General features: G+C 48.6%; 1 protein-coding gene across 11 annotated transcripts in view; it reads left to right on the forward strand.

The window, feature by feature from the left end:
* HECTD4 (HECT domain E3 ubiquitin protein ligase 4) overlaps positions 1-18,165 on the forward strand; it is a 175,664-nt gene that overhangs the window by 138,319 nt on the left and 19,180 nt on the right. For all 11 annotated transcript variants that reach the window (XR_013765454.1, XR_013765455.1, XM_079149465.1 and 8 more), the window contains exons 52-61: positions 76-202; positions 1,471-1,608; positions 3,499-3,635; positions 6,679-6,839; positions 8,347-8,528; positions 10,082-10,287; positions 10,598-10,728; positions 10,982-11,187; positions 13,449-13,628; positions 16,298-17,604. Coding sequence is in view for 9 of the 11 variants with exons in the window: in XM_079149465.1 (XP_079005591.1) it covers positions 76-202; positions 1,471-1,608; positions 3,499-3,635; positions 6,679-6,839; positions 8,347-8,528; positions 10,082-10,287; positions 10,598-10,728; positions 10,982-11,187; positions 13,449-13,628; positions 16,298-17,604 (2,775 nt within the window). In the remaining 2 variants the exon portion in view is untranslated. The remainder of the gene's footprint in view (positions 1-75; positions 203-1,470; positions 1,609-3,498; positions 3,636-6,678; positions 6,840-8,346; positions 8,529-10,081; positions 10,288-10,597; positions 10,729-10,981; positions 11,188-13,448; positions 13,629-16,297; positions 17,605-18,165) is intronic.

Here is an 18,165-nt window from a genome sequence, read left to right on the forward strand (position 1 = left end):
AGAGCTGGAAGGGAGGGAAGGCATGCTGCCTGATCACGGAGCTGCCCTCTGCTCACGGGTTTGCCTCTCCCTCAGGAGGACCACTATGCCCTGCTGGTGAAAGCTTGGGAGACCAAGGTTTTTCCTACCATCCGAAGACGCTTCCGGAATGAAGCAGAGCGGAAATCGGGCCTGGACCAGATCAAGGGTGCTTTACAACTAGGTCTGGTGCTTTTAGTTCTCCCAAGGAGCTCCCTGTGTGGCTTGAGGAGATAGGGTAGATGTAACTCAGGAGAGGGACTCCTCAGGCATCCAGCCTGACTTGACATTGTCTCCTCCTGTCAGTGAGCACTGAGTCTTCTGCTTTCATTGCTAGGCTCTGTTTACTTGTCATTTTAACTCAAATGAACTGCTAAATGCAGCTGAAATGGTTGTTCTGGGAAGCTGAAGAGCCTAGAGGTTAATAGTCACATCCGAAGCCACAGACGTGCTATTTATTAGGTGTGGGAGCTTGGAATTTCCTCATCTTTAAAATGGAATCAGTATGGTAGCAGTCTTATTTGTATATGAAAAATAAATGAACTGATACAGACAGATGAAGCTCCTAAGAGCAGTGCCTGGCACAAAGTAAGCACTCAGTTAACGTAGGTCTGCTTGTCACAATGATAATGATGGAGGTGAGATTTCCCCTTCGTTAGAGCAGTAGAAAGGCTAAAAGGAGGATAGGGAGATGGTTCATATGCCCAAAGCATCACCTCTGTAAGGGTGATCAGCCTGCCATCATCAGGTCCCCCAGAGAAGGTTCATGACGCTATCCCTGGGCTCAGCAAGGTTTACTTTGGCATTCTACCTGTGACCTCTATTCCTGCTTGTTGAATAGTATTTTTTTCCTTCCTCTCCACTATTTGAAAATGTTATAAAGATTATTTAATTCTAAAATCTTTTAATACTACGCCAGTTTCTGTTTATTCTCTCTGATGCTTCTTTCCAGAAGCATCCTTCTGTAATCACAATCCCCTTTTAAACTGTGCTTAGAAAATGGCCATAACTTTTCACTATAGCAAGATAGCAAATAAAGAATGGTGGATTAATGTGATGGAAATAGGTTTTGTTTAAAAAGAGGTGCCTACCAGGAACAGTGGTAGGAGGATTGTGAGTTCAAGGCCAGCCTTGGCAACTTAGTGAGACCCTATCTCAAAGTTTAAAAAATAAAAGGACTGGGCTGGGATCGTAGCTCAGTGGTGGAGCACTTGCCTACCATATATGAGGCATTGGGTTCTATTCTCAGCACCACATATAAATAAATAAAATAAAGGTCCATTGACAACTACAAAAATATTGTGGTGGGGGGAAGGACTGGGGATGTAACTCAGTCATAGAACACCCCTGAGTTCAATCCCCAGTACCACAAAAAAATTCAGTGAAATGACTACATAATCATGAGCCATCACTTTGCCCTGTGGAGAGTTACTCAGTCTGTCATGTTTTCAGGCATGGTGGATATTGCCCGGCAGACGGTTGAATTTCTGTATGAGGAGAATGGCGGCATCCCAAGAGACCTGTATCTTCCCACCATTGAGGACATTAAAGATGAAGCCAACAAGTTCACAATTGACAAAGTTCGAAAAGGTTTTTCTTTCCTCCTTAATTCACCTATGAACTTTCCTATGAAATCAGTAGTTGAATTTTCCCAGGCGTGAACCAAGCAGCTGGTAGTTTTCCTAGGGTGACCTCCTCATTCCAAGCGATGTGACTTCTTCAAGCTCTCCCCTGTGAAGCCCTCATGGGCACAAATAGCTGTTTGGCCTGGGTGTGTCTGCCATATCGCTGGAGCTCACTGATGTGAGCAGCTGGGGCGGGCCAGGAGCATGAAGCGGGAGGCAGGGCCTGGGTCTGAGGGTAAGCCTCATGCTCATGGTGTAATTTTAAAATTTTAATAGAAAATAGTCACTTAGTTAAAAAAAAAAAAATGCATATTTTAAGGAAAAAGAAAAAACAGAAAAGCACAAAAAATAGAATTTAAAACAACTCATTTTTAGAGTTACCAGATGATCTTCACAAAAGTACCAGAACGTCATGGGCAAGCAAAAGAATATATATTTACTTTTTGTCTTTTTCTTCTTTCTTTCTTCCCCCCCCCCCCCCCCCCCCGCCGCCCCGGTGTTGGGGGAACATAATTCCCATACCATAAAATTCAGTTTGGGGGCTAGGGATGTGGCTCAGTGGTAGAATGAATACTGAGCATGCTCAAGACCTTGGGTTCCATCCCCTGCAAGACCACTACCAAAAAAATTTACCTTTTTAAAGGCACAACTCGGCAGCAGTTTTTAGTATGTTCACTAAGTTGTACGACCATCCCATGACCATCCCTCTATAGTTCCTTAGCATTTTCTTCCCCGCTCCAAAAAAATCTTGTGCCCTCATTGCCCCGTTCCTCCCTCCCGCAGCCTCTGGGCACCACAACTTTGCTTTCTATCTGTGGGTTCACCTGTTCTGGATTCTGTTCCATTCCTATAAATGGAATCACATGTCGCATGATTTCTTTATCCAGGTTCATCCATGTCATGGCATATATCAGTACTGCATTCCTTTTTATGGTCAAATAATTTTCCATTGTGTGTATATGTCCCATTTTGCTTATCCATTCTTCCATTAATAAATATTCAAACTGTTTCCACTTTGGGGCTGTTATGAATGATGCAGCTGTGAACATTGGTGTACAAGTTTTTATGTGAATGTGTTTCCATTTCTCTTGTGTATGAGCAGAGGTAGAATTGCTGGGTCATATGACAGCTTTATGTGTAACTTTTTGAGGAGGTGCCCAGCTGTTTTTCAAAATGACTGCACCATAATGCAATCCCAGCAACAATGTATGAAAGTTCTAATTCCTGCACATCCTTGTCAGCACTTGTTATTGTCTTTTTTATTTAGCTGTATCAGTTGGTGTGAAGTATCTCTTTGTGGATTTGACATGCATTTCCCTAATGATTAAGAATTAATGTTGAGCCAGCATGGTGGCACATGCCTATAATCCCAGTGTCTTGGGAGGCTGAGGCAGGAGGATCTTGAGTTCAAACTCAGCCTCAGCAAAAGTGAGGCACTAAGCAACTCAGTGAGATCCTGTCTCTAAATAAAATACAAAATAGGGCTGGGGATGTGGCTCAGTGGTTCAGTACCCCTGAGTTCAATCTCTAGTACCCAAAAAACAAAAACAAAAAAACAAATATAAAAAGAACTGATGTTGAACATCTTTTCATGTTATCTTTTCCTTCTCTTTGAAGAACTGTATTCAAATCCTTTGCCGATTTTAAGTGCCTTTTTTACCTTTTCATACGTGAATTACAAGTGTTTTTAAAACATTCTATTGTATTACTTTTCAGGCTGAGCTGTATTCCTTTTTAGTTATAAAAATGCTGAGGGCATTGTTAAGTGCCACAGAGCTGTTTTAGACCCTATAATATAGGGTCCCAAAGTGATAGGTACTTCCTCCTAAAGAAGCTTCTTCCTCTACCTCCTCAGGTCTCACAGTTGTGACCCGCTCTCCAGACAGCAATAATGTAGCCAGCAGTACTGTTGGAACTGCTCTACCAAAATTTGCCATCCGAGGGATGCTAAAGACCTTTGGACTTCATGGAGTTGTCCTGGATGTTGATGCAGTAAGTGAGCAGCCCTTCAGAGTAATCTGCCCTTTCTTGGATATTGAGGCTTCGTGCCCAGACTCCCACCTACCTTTGAAAGTGATTCTGGGCAGCCAGGTGCCAGGCACGTGCCCACAGTCCAGGCTTCTCGAGAGGCTGATCTCAAGTTTAAGTCCAGTCTAGACAGTTTAGGAAGGCCCTGTCTCAAAAGAATAAAATAAAAAGAACTGGGGTAGGCTCAGTAGCAGGGCTCCTCTGGGTTAAAGCCCCAAAACTGCCAAGAAAAAGTGTTTATGGGCAGGGGCCCAGCTCAGTAACAGGGCACGCCACGCACACACGGGGCTCTGGGCTTAGTCCTCAGCATTGCAGAACACATGAGTATTCATTTGGGTTTCTCCTCAAATTAGGGACAAAGAAACCAAATAAAAATGCTGTCATGGCAAATTTCTTGCTCGAGGTTTTTTCATACACTCGGATCAGGACTGACTGTCTTTCCTCGTGCCCTCAGCACCTCCTGACTGCACCACCTTTGCCACTGTTTTCTCACAGCCATGTCCAAACATCATGTCTACCCAGGTTTCAAGGGGAAATTCTCCCACTCTCCTTGAAACGACGCTCTGTCATTGTCAAGATTGTTAGAGACCAAAGAACTTTGTCACGTGAATCACATCATCTCACTACATCTCTCAGCCTCAGTTTCCCTACCTCTCAAATGAATGTGTTAAACTCATTCATTAATCGTCTCCATTTTACAAAGCTTTCTCATGGGACTCATGAGGATTTGGAATGGTGGGGGCAGAGAAGGAACAGAAGGAGTGAGAGGGCAGAGCCAAAGCTTTCTTCTAAAAACAGGATTCTGTTTGAAAGCTGCGGCTACATGGTTTTGAGGTTTCCCATGTAAGAAAAACTAATGAAATCATACACAGATCAAACCTATGAGTCTCTGATGAAGAATTGTCTTTTCCAGGTAGATACATGTTTAGCATCTGTTCAGGGGTACAATAATGTTAGATACCATAGTGTTAGGGATCATTAATGCTTTTTTTTTGGGGGGGGGGGTTTACTGGGGATTCAATCCAGGGGTGCTTAACCACTGAGCCACATCCGCAGCCCTTTTTATTTTTTATTTTGAGACAGGTTCTCACTAAGTTGCTGAGGGCCTCTCTTAAGTTACTGAGCCTGGCTTTGAACTCACAATCCTCCTGCCTCAGCTTTCCAAACCACTGGGATTACAGGCATGCATCACCACGGACAGAACCGTTAATGCTTTGAAATTGACCCTTTAAAGTTTTAAATCTTTAACTGACTACATTTTGCCAGATCTTAGTGTGACTGAATAAATTCTTCAAAGTGGTCATTAACTAGGAAGTGACTGAGGTGACATTTCAAATAGAAAATCCATCAATGGATTTTCCATCAAAATCCATCTTGTCAGTCTCCCTAATATAGACTTCTAATTTTGCTTATCAGAAGATAGTTGCTAATGATATTTTTCAGCAATGGAAATGTGTGAAGGTAAAAACTAGAGAAAGGGAATTTGTCAAAGTAATCATCCTGTTATTTCTCAAGTAATTGATTCTCTTAATTGTCCCTGAGTAAAAATCACATTAGTATTTGAATCCAGAATGTATAATATGTATGAGCTTATTTTTTATTTTCCTAGTGATAAAGTTATCAGACAGATTATTTGTGTTTAAGAAATTATTTACATAAAAACAGGACTGGGTATGTGGCTCAGTGGTAGAGCACTGACCTAGCATGTGCAGGCCCGGGTTCCATCCCCAATATGACGGGGGTGGTACAAGGTGAACATAAATTCTCCCTGGCAACATTGTGTGTGGAAATACTACTGAAATAACCAGGTGCAGTGGTGCACACTTGTACCCAGCTCTTTGGGAAGCTGAGGCAGGACGATCACGCTTGAGGCCAGACTGGGCAGTTTTGCAAGATTCTATGTCAAACAAAAATTTTAAAAGGACCCAGGGCTATAGGAAGATAGGTTAATGATATATGCCACCATTTTCTTTAAATTGCTAACCTATTGTTACATTGAAGATGCCTGAACTTTTAGGCTTAATGGCATTAAACTAGCATTTATTGCTATAATCTGACAATAAATACTAATTTGCAGATTATATGTACACACATTTGCATAGGTGTGTGTATATATGTACATACGTGTAGACATGTGCATACGTGTATTTTGATCTGAAGCTTCTTTTTGTGGGGTTTTTGTTTGTTGTTGGTTGGTTGTTCGGTGCTGGGGATTAAACCCATGGGTACTTTACCACCGAGCTACATCCCGGCCCGTTTTCTCTTTTCTCTCTTCTTTTTTTTTTTGCGGTGCTAGGGATTGAACCCAGGGCCTTGTGCTTGCAAGGCAAGCACTCTACCAGCTGAGCTATCTCCCCAGCCCTCTCTTTTATCTTGAGACAATCTCCCTAAGGACCTGGCCTCAAACCAGCAGTCCTGCCTGAGACTCTCAAGTGGCTGGGATCACAGTTGTGCACACCACACTGGTGTTCTTTTTCTACTTTGATTGAACTTTGTTTGTTGGAATAACTGGCTTTTAGCCATTCTGTTTTGTATTAATTTATAGTTAAGAATTTATTACCACCTCATAGAGTAAGATTTTGATAGCCTAAAATAAAAATACATACAATTTCAAAAAAAAATCTGAAGTAAAACAAAGTTGTCAAATTATTAATAAAGTTCAATGTACTAAAAAAAAAAAAAAAAAAGAATTTATTAAACAGGGGACCAAGGGGTATAGCTCAGTGGTAGAGCACTTCTCTGCCAAGCAAGAGTCTGTATGTTCAATGCACAGCACCAAAAAAGAAAGAAAGGAGAGAGAGAGAGAGAGAGAGAGAGAGAGAGAGAGAATGAATGTGTTGTAAATTCCTTTTCAGTTTATTAATTTTGTCCATGAAATAACAAGTAGATGCAAATTATAAGCATCATAGCTAAAAACTGGGACTTCGTGTATATTGTGTATGTGCATAAATTCGGAAAACAAAGTTAATGCTCAGAAAAACAAATGGGATTTCCTTTTCCTGTGTAGGTGAATGAGCTGGTGCAGGTAGAGACGTACCTCCGGAGCGAAGGGGTGCTGGTGCGATACTGGTATCCTATTGATGTGTTGGAAAGGCCCCCAGCAGGCTACCGAAGGACTGCCACCAATGGGCTGGTCACACTGGACAATGCCAACCTTCAAATTCACAGGTGAAACAGAACCCTTCTTCCTGACGAGTCACAGAACTCCACTGTGTTTTCCTGCATGCACCTTTAACCCTTGATAAGAAGGCTTTCCTTTCAAAGCTGAGGGTTAGAGGAAGAGAAGGCGACTAGAAAAAACAGTTGAAAAATTTCATAGGAAGAGAAGTTGAGAGATCTGATCATCCGGTCTGTGCCAGAAGCACTCTGCTGTAGATTGGGGGACCTAGAACAGCCGGAGGTTGGAAGAGTAGGAAAAGTCATTCAGAGTAAAGCAACACAAGAAGAGGTGGCGAATCAGGAAGGGGTCCAGGCAGCACGTGAGCAGCAGCCCACTGTTCCCTGTGAGCTAACAGGTGTCCTGTGGATGCTGGCTCTGTGCCTGGCACTCACAGGGATCCACACAGAAGGTCAGTGTGGGAGGGAAGGGTCATCTGCACCCAGCAAGGTTCTCGTGGTGGGTGAGCATCCCTGTGTCCTGGATCAGAGCCAGGATCTCCTGTGACATCTCCACAGGTGTGGCTTCCGGAGATTCTAGCCCGCAGCGTGCCACACTCGGTAGGCCTGGCAGCTGAGGCTTCCCTCTGAGCCCTCCCAGCCCAGAAGCTGCTTGCCGATCGGGGTCACTTTCACAGTAAGAGAGGCTCGTAATGCACTAGTCTTCATGTCAGGTTTTCAGGAGAACTGAGTGCAGAGGAGGGTACCCAGGGGATTCTGTGTCGAGGAGCAAAGGTCTTGTTGACCTTTGACTCACAATCTGATAGGCACCTAGCATGTGAAGTGGAATCCGAGCTTCCCACAAAACTCCCCCACTCTGACTTTCCCACGCTGGGACGGCCCAGCACGGCCATCCTTCCCCGGCAAGCCACGTCCTACCTGTCCCCGTCCCTCCCTCCCCAGCACCACCACTCCAGTCTAGTCCTCAGCTCTCCCTTCTCTCCACAGTAGCCAGGGTACGTGACCATCGAAGGTGATCTTTCGAGGCAGACCCGCTCACTCTAACTCACACCTTCCTGGCTCCCCACCTCCCTAGGGGGAGCTTTCACGGAGCCCCCGTGGGCATCTTGCTGTGCGACGCCTTCCTGCTGCACACAGCACGCTCCTCTCCTGCTCAGCACTGAGCATGGCTGTCTCCTCCTTGTCATGCTGATCCCAGTGAATAGTCCCCTCTTCAAAAAGGTCTTCCTTTCATTCCTTTTTCTTGCTGAATAATACTTCACTGTATGGACATGCCACTAAGTTACCAGACACCTGAGTTGTTCCCAGTGTTGGGCTCTACAAGTGACGCTACTGTGATCATACATATACAAGTTTTTGTGTAGACAGATGATTTCATTTTTTTCCCACAGCACTTTTGAGTTAGGAAAACAAACATAGCTAAAGTGGTTTTTGTTTGAAGCACAAGTGACTCACTTGGGGCACAGAACACAGGCCAGGAGAGGCACCTGTACTGTGGTCCCCTGGACTCTGCCGCACGTCCCTGGGACTCAGTGCGTCTCGCCTGCTTCCTCTACAGAGAACTGCTGCGGTGCGAGGCCGCGCTGGCCAGGCTCTACTGCCGCATGGCCCTGCTCAACATCTTCGCCCCCAAGTTCCCCCACTTGTTCACCCGCCTCTTCCACATCCCTGCTGTCCGGGACATTACTCTGGAGCACCTGCAGCTGCTGTCCAACCAGCTCCTTGCCCCACCCCTCCCAGGTAAGACTCGGCCCAGAAATCAGTGCCAGGCAAGAAGAGCCAGCCCTAGCCTGCACCAGGCGTGCAGGAGCGTGCTGGTCTCCACAGAGCGGGGAGACGCTCGTCCTGTGAGACCCAGGGGCCAAGCAACACCAAAGAACTGCAGCTGTCTTGCTGTGCTTGCTTGCGCTGTGAAAGACGGAAGTATATTATTCACACTAGTTCTCAATCCTGAGCATTCATTGAGCATTCCACACTTAACTATGAACCAAGGCACACTGAATACTGTTTAGGAAACCAAATCACACTCCTGCCTCTTGGAACCCAGCACCTATACCCAGCATACTTTAAGGAAGTACAGGCTGGAGCAGCTGACCACACGGAGAGGCCACGTGGCAAGAGGGGCTTTCTTGGTCACTCCAGCTTCAGACGAGCTCCCAAGTGAACAGTCACCCAGGTCCCACATGAGGCCTAGAACTGCCTAGGCAACCCAGAGAGTCATAAGGAATAATAAATGGCATTTTAAATCACTGAGCGGGCTAATCTGTCACATGTGCCTGGGGTGAGAGGAGCAGGGAGAGATGCTGGCTCCTGGCAGAGGGCATGTAACTGTGGAGCCGGCCTAGGTGGAGGGAGAGGTACCTTTTTCTGTGACATAAAAGCCAAGGACAATCCAGGTGTGGTGGTACTTAGGAGGCTGAGGCAGAAGGATTGCAAGTTCAAGGTCAGCCTTGGCAACTTAGCAAGACCCTGTCTCAAAAGAAAAAGTAGCTCGGTGTTAAAGAAAGCACCCCTGTATCCGAGAGAAAGAAAAGAAAGCTCGTCACTGTGTTGCTGCCAGACATTCTGCTGGCGGGAAGCCAGGTGTGCCTGCTTCCAGACGCCTCCAGAGCAGTCTTGTGGATGCCCTGGGACCTCGGGGAGCTGCTTTGTGTTTCCCATGTGTCTGTTTGGTTGGGGCCCTTGGGCGAGGGCTCTCAGGACTCCTCAGGGAGGGCCTCTGCCCGCCCAGCTCCCCTTTGCTTCCCAGTGACTGGGTGGGAACCGAACTGAGGAGGACCTGCAGGCAGCACTCTGAGCCCAGCACATCTCAACCCGCTGCCTTCCGGCCAGAGGAGTGCTCCCCGCCAGCACGCGTGTGTCCTACCTACTCGAGCCTCCCAGCCACCGAGAACTCAGTGACCCCCGCCTACTATGGGGGCAACTTCCTGGCGATGATGTAAACTCCACTCTTAGGTGCCCTCGCAGTTCCTTGGAGCAGCCGGGCGGCCCAGAGCCGCTGAATGGGTCGGGCTCTGGGCCTCTCATCCGGGCCCCACTCCAGTTCATCCAGTAGCCTTGGGCCTCCACTTAGATGTTATTTTCGGCAACGGTTTTGCTACTAAAAAGAAAGCAACCATTTAAATGCTGTCCACCAACCCACCCCTCCCAGCCACTCTGATTGGTGGTGTCTGTCATCCACCGTGACCCGTCTAGGCCAGTTTACAAGGATGGGTCCCTTGTTGTTTCTTACTCAGGTGGTCACAAAGCTGGCTGCCTCAGCGCTTGTGAACGCGTTTCCTTCCTGTCCCCAGATGGCACCATCAGCTCCAGCTCCATCCTCCTGGCGCAGTCGCTGCAGCACTGCTTACACTCCCAGAACTGCTCCGCCACGGACCTCTTCTACCAGGGCGGCTCGCAGACCGTGAGAGAGTGGCTGAGCGTGGCCATCACCCGCACCCTGCACCAGGGCGAGGAGAGCCTTCTGGAGCTCACAAAGCAGATCTGCTCCTTCCTGCAGGTAGACATCAAAAGCTGATAGCCTAAACTGCGGTTAACGCTTTTTAGTTACAAGTCTTAATACTTGCTAAAAATTGCTCTCCTTTCTCCCCCAAGCCACTGTCTGCTTTGATTGCTTTGTCACACAAGCCTTTTGCTTGCCTTGTCTGTGGCTTCCTTCCTCCCTGGGTTTTTTGCTTTGTTTTGTTTTGGTCCTTTTGACTCTGTTACAGCATGGGCTTTGGCTGCGTCCTTTAGCTTCATAAGATGAGAAGACAAAATGCTCTCCTGTGTTCAGCCCGTGGCTTTCCTTACTTATTGTCTCTTTGCAGACAGCACCAGAGCAGTTCCCTTCTGAAGAGTTCCCGATATCCGAGTCCAAAGTCAATATGGATGTTAATTTCCCCGGGGCAGCTTTTGTTGTTGTGTCTTGTAAAGAAAGTCAATCTGGATTCCGCAAAGAGTAAGTTGCCCTTTCTCAAAACGAAGGTGCTGGGGAGAGAAAAGCCAAAAGGATCTGGCAGTGCTGGCAGAGGAAAAGAGCTCATCTTCATTTTCGAACATGTAGCGTCTTTAGAGATAGTTTACAGCTCTTTCCACATTTCCATGGGTGGGGACATCACCTTATAACAGGTAGTGGAGATGACATATGCCCGTTCTCACTCAGCTTTTCGGTGTACCTGGCCAGAGTCTATTAACACGTCCCTCCCTCTCAGCTCCTCTCTGTACAAGGCACCCTGGGCACGCGTCCTCGTGTATGGGCTTGGCCACAAAGTGAAGCGAACCGGCCAGCTGAACCTCATCGAGGCTGCCTGTTACCCACGGGATGCATCCCCAGCCAACACTGGGCTTGCACCTCCACCCACAGCTGACCAGTACCCTTCTGTGGTGCTCTCCACAGACAGGGTCCACATCAAGCTAGGTGAGTCTCTCTCAGCTCCTGGGGTGCCAGCAGTGGACACTCATCCTCTGTTGGTCTTCTCTTGGAAGATAGAAGGGATTCTGTGCCTTGCTGGGTCCCAGTAGCTACGGGTAAATAACAGGACTGCTTGAGGCAGTGTATTTGAGAAGCAGTAGATTTCAAGGCCTGGCAGGCTGCCCAGGCCACAGTAGGAGTGTCCTTCCTTCACAAGGGTGCTCTGGGATCTGAACAGAGCAGCCCCATGCTCACAGTCACCTCAGGCTCTGATGATCCCTGTGGCTATTCCTCAGGTTCTAATTAAAACTGGATTTTGGAGTGTATGACGTGGCTCCACGGGACACTGACCAAAATGAGCACCTGCTCCCCATCCAGTGGGGACCCCACTGCTCTTGCCTCCCTGGCATTCTTGATGTGGCCTCCGAAGTTTTGGATTTTGTCGAGGTTCCACCTCTGAACTGCTGAAGCTCTTGTTGCCTGTCATCTTCTTAGACTGAGTCCTGCAGGATGGAAAGAAATCTTAGTCCCAGTCTTCCACTGCGCTTCATGGGCATGTTTGACAAGAGATTGGCATGTGTTTGCCAGAGACAGTTATATTTGTCTATATTTGAACTTTCAGCCAGAAAAATGGGCCTTCAGGGCTGGGGCTGGGCTCAGTGGTAGAGCACTTGCCTAGCATTTGTGAGGCACTGGGTTTGATTCTAAGCACTGCATATAAATAAATTAACAAATAAATAGATAAATAACTATAGAAGGTCCATCAACAACTAAAAAAATTTTTTTTTTAAATGGACCTTTGTACCTCACAACCCCTGTTTTTGAGTCATCACATCTTTAGAGAAAGGGATAAAAGGACATTTCTCAGCGATTTGGTCACTGCTAAACAACTTTAAGATCTCTGGTTCTCTTCCTGGTGCTTGGGTTTGAACTCAGAGCCTAGCACATGCTGGGCAAATGCTCCACCTCTGAGCTACAAACTCGACCGTTTTATGTTTATTTTTGAGACAGGGTCTCACTAAGTTCCTGAAGCTGGCCTTGAACTTGCCATCCTCCTCCCCGAGCCTCCCAACGAGCTGGGATTATAGGTGCATGCCACCATACCCAGTCTTTATGATCTCTTTTTATTAGAGTCTGTTGTTTTCAGAGCTGTTTTTTAAACTTTGTACTAAAAACAAAATCTGTCTGGGGATGCGAGACAGTGGTAGAACACGTGCCTAGTGCACCAAAAACTCCCAAAAATAAAAATAAAAAAATAATTTGAGATCTCTGTCCTATCATTCCACTGTTATCACGATGTAAATATTCACCCAAAGGAAGGCAAGTCAGGATGGTTCCTCCTAACTGGCCCAGGCCCCGCACATTGACTTGTGTCTGATCAGTGTTTGCAGTGGGGCTTGGAGGACGGTGCAGGGTGAGGAGGACCAGGTCGAGGACGTTTTCCCTCACTGCAGGCTCTTTGGGTCAGACTTAGACTGTGACACTAACGGAAGATAGTAAGAGAATCAAAACCCAAGGTTGAGCTGGGATGTGGCCCAGCGGCAGAACACTTGCCTAGCATGTGTGAGGCACTGGGTTCGGTCTTCAGCACCCCATATAAATAAATGAAAAATGTTTTAAAAAGCCAAGATCAAGGGGTTGGGGGTGTAGCTCAGCAGTAGAGCCCTGGATTTGGTCCCCAGTACTGTGAGAGAGCACCCAACATCCTGGTAATGCCTTGAGGTTTGGGGACACCCTGCTGGCCCACTTGATGGGATTGCAATCATGCAAAAGAATCAGTTATTTCTTTTCCAAACTGAGAAGGTTCTAGTGAAATACCTTTTAAAGTATAACTTACTTCCCATTCTGGGCATAAAGGCCAGTTGGTTTGGTATGCTTTGAGACAAGGTCTCACTAAGTTCTGAGGCTGGCCTCAAACTTAAAATCCTTCTGCCTCAGCCTCCCAAGAAGCTGGGATTACAGGTGTGCACCACTGGACCTGGCCCACCAGTCGGTTGCTAACTGAATGGGAGATATTTATCCACCTCAGTTCCCATAGCTGCTCTCCACACAACAGCAAGTGCATCTGGAGCTGGCCTCTGTCCCCACTGCAGCTTCTGCATCTGCAGTGTGGAGCCTCGGGGACTTGCTCTTCTTCCCACCCTGAGCTGGTGGGGGTTGGGCTTCCCGGCTCTGGCTCTCCGTGTGCACCTGAGAGAGGTCCTTTGTGCTGGCCTCTTTGGCTCAGATGCTGCCAGTCACATGTTTTCCTCTGGCCCTTCTTGCAGGCGTGTCCCCGCCCCCCGGAGCAGTGCTGGTGTTGCATTCCCTGCCCCTGGAGTTCCCGCTGGCTATGGCCTTCGCAGAGCAGCTGCTGGCCTGGAGGTCAGAGGACGGCGAGGGGAAGTCAGAAGATGAGCCTGATGCCATTCCCACCTCGGTCCTTCTGCAGGTGGTGGAGCTGCTGGGTGAGCCACGGGGTGCCGGGCCTGAGGGGCGGCCGCAGCCTCCTGTCAGAGCGCTTGTGGGAGGTGGGCTTGAGAATGGCTTTAGCTCAGCCTAGGCTCCTCTAGCCATGATTCTTCTAGATTATTTCCATTATATTAAGATGGCAACTAACCATGAAAACTCCAACTTTTCCGTTTCTGAAACCATGAAAATACGATTAATTTTGTCATGCTTTAACACATGTACCGTTATTGTAACTTTGGGGGTGAAGAATGGTGTGGTGATGAATAGGCTACAAAATCAGATGTCATGCCCGCACAGCCCCTGGAGGGGTGAAAAGCTTGTGCATTTGACTGCATGCTGATTGACTTCGAAAACAATCTAAGTACAGGTTGAACTTCAGTGAATGGTATGCCTGCCTATGTGTTTTGGGATCCACAACTTATTCAGAAAAACTCAAAAATTAAGATGGTTTATGGATGAATAAAGATATGGATAGATGTATAAAGCAAGTATAGTATTTAATTGTAAATATGGGTGGTGAACATAAAATTTTATGTACCATATAATTTTTTCTATGTTTGAATTTTGTCATAATAAATGTTGGAGAGGAAAAAAGTGCAACCTCAGACACCTCTGGGTGTCAGATACTGTCAGTGAGAGAAATAAAGGAGGAACGTGGAGCGTGTGCTCTGGCCGGTGGCTGCTCACTGTCATAGAAGTTTCTGCCAGAACTGGTATTTTCCAGATGTGATGTGAATTTCCCAATTTTTAAATGCTGGCAACTAAATCAAATTCTTTAAAGTAGTCCAGGAAGTACTCGTGGGGAGGTAAGCAGGGAGCCACTGTCTGTGGGAACAAGATGGCGGTGGCCAGCTCTGCTCATGGGCCACCATGTGCAATTCTGGTAAACAGTTCCTTCCAAAGCTTCTGACAAAAATGTCCAGTGGTCAAGGAGGGAGAATGGGAAGTTAATGAGCATGTGTAGCATCCACAGGCCTGGCCCTGAGGACAGGAGAGCCTCTGTGAGGGCTCCAGGGGACCCCATGCTCCAGGATGATCACAGGCTTGTTTCCAGTCAGAATCCTCCAATAGCATTGCTCCGGAGAGAAAGCAGGAAAATCAGCCCCTCATTTGTAGGTGCTGGACCTAAACAGAGGCTCCCGGTGGTCAGCCCATCCCTGGCTCTGGAGACTCCCTGTCCAGCGATCTTCACTCTGTACAGACCTGTACTATACAACCAACTACAGCCTGCTCTTTTGCAGGCTGAGCACTCAGCAGGCTGGATGGGACATGGGCCCTTGATGTTCATGAGCCCTGATAGCTTATGTACATGAACTTCATCCACTTCCATTCAGTTCCAGGTAACATGACTGTGAGAAGATACATATCTTTTATGAGGGGGACCTTGGACATCTTGTTCTAGACAATATTTCCCAGAAATCTCTATGTTGCTACTATAAAAAGGGAGAATGCATATCTTTTGCCATAACTAGAATATGACTGTAAAATAAATACAATGAAAATAAATAGTTGCTGTTAAAAATTCTAACAAATGTTGCCTGTCAAAAGCTCAGGGCAGGGCTGGGGATATAGCTCAGTTAGTAGAGTGCGTGCCTAGCATGCAAAAGACCCTGGATTCAGTCTCCAATAGAACACTTGCCTAGCACATGTGAGGTACTGGGTTCGATTCTCAGTATTACATATGGATAAATAAATACAGGTTCATCAACAACTAATAAAAATATTTTTTAAAAAATGTCCAGGGTCCATGGTGCACTCGGTTAGGAATAAACATACAGGGCTGGGGAGACAGCTCAGTTGGTAGGGTCTCGCCTCACAAGCACAAGACCCTGGGTTCAATCCCTAGCACCACAAAAAAAAAAAAAAAAAAAAGAATAAGCATACAGAGCACAGTGACACAACTTGTAATGTCAGCGCTTGGAAGGCTGCGGCAGGAGGATTGCAGTGTCAAGGCCAGCCTCAGCAGTTTAATGAGACCCTGTCTCAAAATAACAAAAAGGGTGGGCATGTAGCTCATGTGGCTCAGTGGTCGAGTACCAACCTAGTGAGGCCCTGGGTTCCATCCCCAGTCCCAAATAAATAAATAATATAAACCAAAGTAAGTCTTTCTTTTTCTTTCTTTTATTCTTTGGTGTTAGAATTGAACCCAGGGCCTCATACATGCTAAACAACCATTCTACCACTGAGCTTCGCTCCCAGCCCATACGACAAAACCAGGACTAACTGGTATAGAAGGGAGTGGTTGTGCAGGAAGTGTTTCCGTGCTATGTGGCCAGGGAGGACTGTGCCCCAGGAGCAGGGTCTGTGATTTGGGCGCGCTATCCTAGTAGCCTGTCACCGCCTGCTGAATGGAGCCTTAGGCACAGAAGCGGTGGTGTCTGTCCTGACCTCTGGAAGCAGGCAGGCACACCACCCAGGGGCACGGGGGTTAAGGCCTTGACCAGCCTGCCGGCTCTGAGTCCAGTTCTCCCTTGCGTAGCTGTATATGACCTTGGGCCACTGCTTCAGTCCTGAGCCTGTTTCTTCATCTGCAAAATGGAAGGAACAGGTGGGAACTGCTCACAGGGCGTTGGGAGAGTGTGTGCGTCTGCTACAATGCTTAGCACGGTGCCTGGTGCAGAATTACTGCCTCGTAAGTGATCACTGTGATTTCTGTCTGCCTCAGGAAACTTCCTGTGGACCACAGACATGGCAGCCTGCGTGAAGGAACTTGTCTTCCACCTCCTGGCAGAGCTCCTGCGCACGGTGCACGCGCTGGAGCAGAGAAAGCACCCCGCCGGCCTGTCCTCCTCCATTGCCCTCCAGCTCAACCCCTGTCTGGCCATGCTGATGGCCCTGCAGTCAGAGCTGCACAAGCTGTACGATGAGGAGACCCAGAGCTGGGTCTCGGGCAGCTCCTGCGGGGGCTCGGGGGCAGTAGCAGCCGGCGACCAGGGCCGGTTCTCTACGTATTTTCACGCGCTCATGGAAGGGTGCCTGGCGGTTGCCGAAGTGACCCTGCCTACCAACATGAGCGTCACAGCCAGCGGAGTGACCTCAGCAACCACTCCGAACCTCAGTGACTCCTCGTCCTCCTCCTCCTCCTCTCCAGGACAGACTCCACAGAGCCCCAGCCTCCTGTCCAAGAGGAAGAAAGTCAAGATGAAGCGGGAAAAGGCCTCCTCCTCGGGGAAGCGGCAGTCCTCCCGTGCCCTGGAGTCCGACCCCACTGTGCTCAGCATCGGGGGCAGCAAGCCCGAGGACATGCTCTGGTTCCACCGCGCGCTCACCTTGCTCATCATCCTGCGGCACCTCACCAGGAAGGACCCCCAGGGCCTGGGTGTGACCAGTGATGCCATCGCAGATGCCTGCCAGGCCCTGGTGGGCCCCACGGCCCACAGCCGCCTGCTGGTGATCTCTGGCATCCCCACCCACCTGGACGAGGGCATCGTCAGAGGTGCCATCCGCAAGGCCTGCAATGCCCACGGCGGGGTCTTCAAAGACGAGATCTACATCCCACTGCAGGAGGAAGACCCCAAGAAGCCAAAAGACAAGGCTGAGGGTGGCGATGGGAAGGCCGAGCCAGAGAAGACTCCAGGCCTCCCCAGCGCAGACAGCCTGGAGGGGAGCACGTCCAGCAGCCTGGCCCCGGCCATGAGCGCCAGCGCCTCTGCCTCCACCAGTCAGGCCTCGGTCTGCAGCTCCCAGGGCGTCTCACAGACCATCAGCGACCTCTCGGTGGACCCACTGCCCTCCGGCCTGGAGTTGCCCATCCCTCCTGGCCTGCTGGAGCCCCATGTGGTGTCCAGCCAGGAGAGCCTGGACATCTCCCTGTGTAGCACTGGCAGCCTGGGCAGCCTGGGCAGCCTGGGGGAGCCCCTGGACAACGCAGAGACGGCCTCAGTGTCGGAGGTGGGCTCCATGTACACAGCCACGTCCCTGGATAACCAGGCCTTGGCAGCACGCCCCATCAAAGGCTTTGCCGTCGTGGAGGTAATGCGCTCCCTCTGTGCAGCTGCTTGCATCACGGCCAGCTTGGGTCCCCTGAACCTCCTTTTAAATCTTGCCCAATTATTTCCAAGGGATTAGCACCTGGGGGCTCCCTGGGCAGCTCTCAGCAGCGTGATGACCCTCCTCTATGTCGACTCTCTAAGAGTGCTGTCCAGGGTAATGTCCTGAGGGAGGTGCAGGTCGAGAGTAGGAGCAGGCAGAGGGGCTCCAGGAGCTGGCCTTCCCAGATGGCAGGTGCCCTCAGTGCAGAATTGACGCTTCCCTGCCCTGCGATTCTGAGTGTCACGTGGTGGGCGTGTGGCTGGCTCACTCCATGGCTCCACGTGTTTCTCATGTCCCGCTTTTTAGAAATCCTGCATCAAGCCTGGTGTGGTGGCGCACACCTGTAATCCCAGCAGCTTGCGAGGCCAAGGCAGGAGGATTGAGAAAGTCAGCCTCAGCAATTTAGCGAGGCCCTGTCCCAAAATAAAAAATAAAAAGGGCTGGGGACATGGCTCAGTGTTAGTGCCCCTGGGTTCAGTCCTCAGTACCAAAAAAAAAGAA

The sequence above is a fragment of the Sciurus vulgaris genome, assembly GCF_902686455.1.
Source record: "Sciurus vulgaris genome assembly, chromosome: 8".
Taxonomy (NCBI): domain Eukaryota; kingdom Metazoa; phylum Chordata; class Mammalia; order Rodentia; family Sciuridae; genus Sciurus; species Sciurus vulgaris.